This window comes from Engraulis encrasicolus, chromosome 15 (assembly GCF_034702125.1).
Source record: "Engraulis encrasicolus isolate BLACKSEA-1 chromosome 15, IST_EnEncr_1.0, whole genome shotgun sequence".
Lineage (NCBI taxonomy): Eukaryota > Metazoa > Chordata > Actinopteri > Clupeiformes > Engraulidae > Engraulis > Engraulis encrasicolus.
Genome location: NC_085871.1, coordinates 14423174 through 14427550, shown reverse-complemented (window position 1 = coordinate 14427550; position 4377 = coordinate 14423174). Strand labels below are relative to the sequence as shown.

The 4377-nt window shown below is 39.9% G+C and overlaps 1 protein-coding gene across 2 annotated transcripts in view; it reads right to left on the bottom strand.

Annotated features, from left to right (window-relative positions):
- Positions 1–510: 510 nt before the first annotated feature.
- The window catches only part of waslb (WASP like actin nucleation promoting factor b), a 42825-nt gene continuing 38958 nt past the window's right edge, over positions 511–4377 (bottom strand). For both annotated transcript variants that reach the window (XM_063217109.1, XM_063217111.1), the window contains 2 exons: positions 4034–4142; positions 511–2111 (listed from right to left, as the gene is read on the bottom strand). In XM_063217109.1, the coding sequence (XP_063073179.1) occupies positions 2050–2111; positions 4034–4142 (171 nt within the window). In that variant the 3' untranslated portion in view covers positions 511–2049. The remainder of the gene's footprint in view (positions 2112–4033; positions 4143–4377) is intronic.

Genomic DNA, 4377 nt, shown 5'->3' with positions numbered 1-4377 from the left:
AGACGCATAGTGCTGTCCTCTGTGTACACGTGTGTGTGTGTGTGTGTGTGTGTGTGTGTGTGTGTGTGTGTGTGTGTGTTAAGCCGAGGCCATCTAGCTTGTCTGTCCACACTGCACTGGCTCAGGGAAAACACCAAAAGGGTGGTGGTGAGGGGGTGCAGTGCCTTGGAGGTCAACAGAGAGATCAGTTTCAAACGGCAGAGAGCAGAAGAAGAAATCAGACACAACAGTCCGCCACTTTGGCCCTCGTTTTTCACACACACGTGCCTCAAAACACAAGTACAAAAGTACTCACTGAAGTTCACACTCACTTCCTCGCACTCAGTCTCTCTCGGTCACACATGCTCACTCAAGTTCACTAAAGAATTTGCATGCACACTCACACTAAATGACACAAATTTAGGCACTAAATGCACTAACATGATATTTAAGCACATCTGATGTGCTTGCCTAGGCGTGAATGAAGTTCACACACACACGCACGCAATGAAAAACAGTCTGACGGCAATCTGTAAATATTAACATTTTATTTGAGTGTACGACTCAAACCTCAACCTATGTTTGAAAGTCTGATGTCTGTGTGGTTTCTTAATGCAAAGCTATTTCCTGTTGAAGACCAACTGAAAGAGAACTTGATAATAAAACTCGGACAACAAACAGCTCTGCTTAAAAAAACAAACAAACAAAAACATAAATCATTCTGCATTTGTCGCTACTAGTGTTCCCATAGTCTGTCAGTAGCCACGTCCCTGCAATGTTACATCGTTGAATCAAGCTATATGGCCCCAAGCTTTATATAGAGCCCCATAGGGGGAATGAAAGGGTTAATCTAGTGTTTATAAGCAGTGGCCATTAGTCAAGTGATTCAGATACTAAAAGTAACAATGTAGCAGGTTGGCATGATTAAAAAAACAAACAGAAAATAAAAATCAAACAAAAAAACTGGTAGAACGAAAACGAAAAAATAAATCGCAGGTACGTCATTCCGTTTTCGGAATGCTGTCCTGATTAGAGTGCCGAGTCGACGACCCAAAATGCATCTGTGTTTTTTGAAGGGGGGTGGGGGAGTGCGGTATAGAAGACGACATTGACGATACAATATGCGTTCAGAATTAAAAAAAAAAATTGCCAGGAAGTACAGAAACAAAAACCATAAACCAAAAATAAACAGAAAGAAAACTGAAAACTCTGCACCAAGGGGAGGTAAGGTCACGGCCTAAATGTATGCCATAGTGTTGCATTAGGTCTTTTTTTGTCATTTTTGTTCTTTAGTGTAGTGATTTTTTTAAAGGCTGTCCAAAAGAACAGTTAGCTGTTGTTTTTACATATATTACGGATATTGCCCTGTTCCTATGTAGTGGATATCTTGTTTGTTATCTAGCGTTTTTTTATTTTTTGTATCGTTTCTTTTTCTTTTCTTTTTTTAAATCTTCTCAATTCGTGCAAAAATATAACAGACTCATACTCTTGAGTAAATTTACAAAATCAATTCATCAACAGCAATGGGCCTGGATATTCCAAAAGAGCTGATTTCTCGAGAAAAATAATAGTGCTAAACTAGATCTTGATAAGAAAAAAAGGAACCTTTGAGTAAAGAAGAATAAAAGGTATGAAAATAGTGTTCTCACTTTTTGACTGACGTTATGACATTTAAAGGTTCCCGTCAGCTCTGATTCATAGTTCTCCCTTACATTACCGACGAAGAAAACACAAAACAAAAATCAACTCTACAAATCAAGAACTTGATGTAAAATTGCACGTTAATATAAGAAAACAAAACAAAAACAAAACTTTACAGAGGATGACAAACCTTTACAGATTATGAGGTATTGCACAGATTAATGATAAAAAAAAAAGCTTGAAGGCAACAAAAATATACAGAAGAAAAAAAAAGATAGAACATTTACATTATAATTTTGAATAAGATTTTTTTTTTTTTAGAAGGACAGGAGCAATCTAGTGTCATTATTATTTTGGGATAGGGGAAAGAGGTGGATTGTGGGATGAGGAAGAGAGGAAGGGAGGAAGAGGAGGGGGTTGGTGGGTTCACTAGTCCTCCCATTCCTCATCATCATCAAAGTCTTCGTCTTCATCATCATCATCATCTTCATCTGCAACACAGGGGGAGGGGAAAGAGCATGAGTGTCAGTGGTTAGATAGCATGTATATTAGTTAGGCACTACTCTGGACTTCTGGTTTCACATTACAGTTTATTTCATATAAAGAATTTCCAGTAAATTGGAATCTGTGATCTGCAACACATTTCGTTAAGTTTTGCTTTTGTTGTCATGATTACATTTTTTCCACGAGATTGAGGTTTCTGAAACCATTTGGCTTCTGTGTACAACTTTCTACCCTCCTTGATGTACAAAAACCCCTAATCTTACTTATCATCTGCACTTATTGTTCTGTATATTTTCTGTGCACTTTGTGTCTACCGTACTTGTGCTATTGACTAGGACTATGTCCTCCATTTTAAGTCGCTTTGGTTAGAAAGTGTCTGCCAAATGCAATGCAATATGACAATTAGGGGTGGGCATAGATTATTTTTTTTAATCTAGATTAATCTCACTGTAATTATGAAATTAATCTATATTAATCTAGATTAATCTATATCAAAATGGCTCATTCAGAATAGGCACGCTAGCGAAACGACGAAAAAAAAAACCTTGGGGGTTTCTTAAGACAGATGTCGCATTACACCAGAGCTCATCACTTTTTTCCAAAATGCACGTCATCTTCAAAAAAATGCTCATGTTGATAATTGGTCAAGAGAGAGAGAGAGAGAGAGAGATAGATAGAGAGAGAGAGAGAGAGAGAGAGAGAGAGAGAGAGAGAGAATCTGCCACTGACTGTTAAAAAGAGCGGCGCCGCTCTTTTAAAAGAGGGAGAGCAAACCACCGCAGAGCCAGGATACTACTAGATATCTGGAACCTACAGCACTGGCCCACAACGATTGGGCCTAAACCTGACAGTTGTTCTCAGAGTTAGAATACCAGAAGAGTTACAACTCGAAATAAATTCAGTTTGCAAAAAAAAAACAAGCGCGACAACCGCAAGGTTTATTACCGTCTGACATCTGATCTCACTGAAGTCGCAAATGCTCGATCGCAACTCAATTAAGCAAACATTCAGCGAGAGTAGGCCTATTGACTGTTTCAGTTTGACAATCATCAAAATGCATATCACACTGAATGTTTTGCAATTATGGCACAGGCAAGATTTCTGGAAGTTGTTGATGTGTTCAAAATCATATTTTGAGAATAGATTAACATGCAATATTTTCTTTATCGCGTGATAAGTCTCACATTATCGCAGCGCGTTAACGGCGATAACGGCCCACCACTAGTAACAATACATTCATACATTTTATGTAAGGAAATTGTGGCTTTTCCGAATCTGTCCCAAGATTTCAATATCAGTCCTGTAGGGGTAGCTACTGTACATTAAATGCACTATGCTGGTTGAGAACCATATTGATTTTTCTGTCTCACCCAGCCCTGATGAATGATCTACAGAGTGGTCACTGTACAGATGCGCTTCTGTCAGAACACTTCAGCTTTAAATTTGGTTGACAAATATAAGTTAGCTGCTGCATCATTGAAACTGTAAAAGTGCCAGCGTGTTTCTATGTAGATGGCATAAGCATTGATGGCATTGATCAGATGTTAAAGTGATACTGTCCCATTTTTGGAAATAAGCTTATTTTACACCTCCCCTTGAGTTAAATAATAGGGTTTTACCGTTCTCCTGTACTTTCAACCGTTTTCTAGTTATGGCAGTGCAAATTTTACCTCCAAGCTAGCAGTTAACATTGAGTCCTACAGTATGAGACCAGTTAGCCTGAGCTGAGCAGCATTTAACTCAGGCTAAAGACGCGGTAAAAACAATCTACCAGTGTCCCTGGTTATTGTTTTTAGGATGAGAAGGTGTGTGTGTGTGTGTGTGTGTGTGTGTGTGTGTGTGTGTGTGTGTGTGTGTGTGTGTGTGTGTGTGTGTGTGTGTGTGTGTGTGTGTGTGTGTGTGTGTTCACCTGAAGAGTGGATGGCCTTGCTCCTCTTCTGCATGACCTCCATTAGGGCTCCCACGATGCCCGCGGAGGGGGCCGGGGTGGGCGGGCCAGAGTCCTGGCTGTCCGACACCTGAGAGAGAGAGAGAGAGAGAGAGAGAGAGAGAGAGAGAGAGAGAGAGAGAGAGAGAGAGAGAGAGAGAGATAGATAGATAGATAGATAGATAGAGAGAGAGAGAGAGAGAGAGAGAGAGAGAGAGAGAGAGAGAGAGAGAGAGAGAGATAGAGAGAGAGAGAGAGGAGAGAGAGAGAGGGAGAGAGAGAGAGAGAGGAGAGAGAGAGAGAGAGAGAGAGAGAGAGAGAGAGAG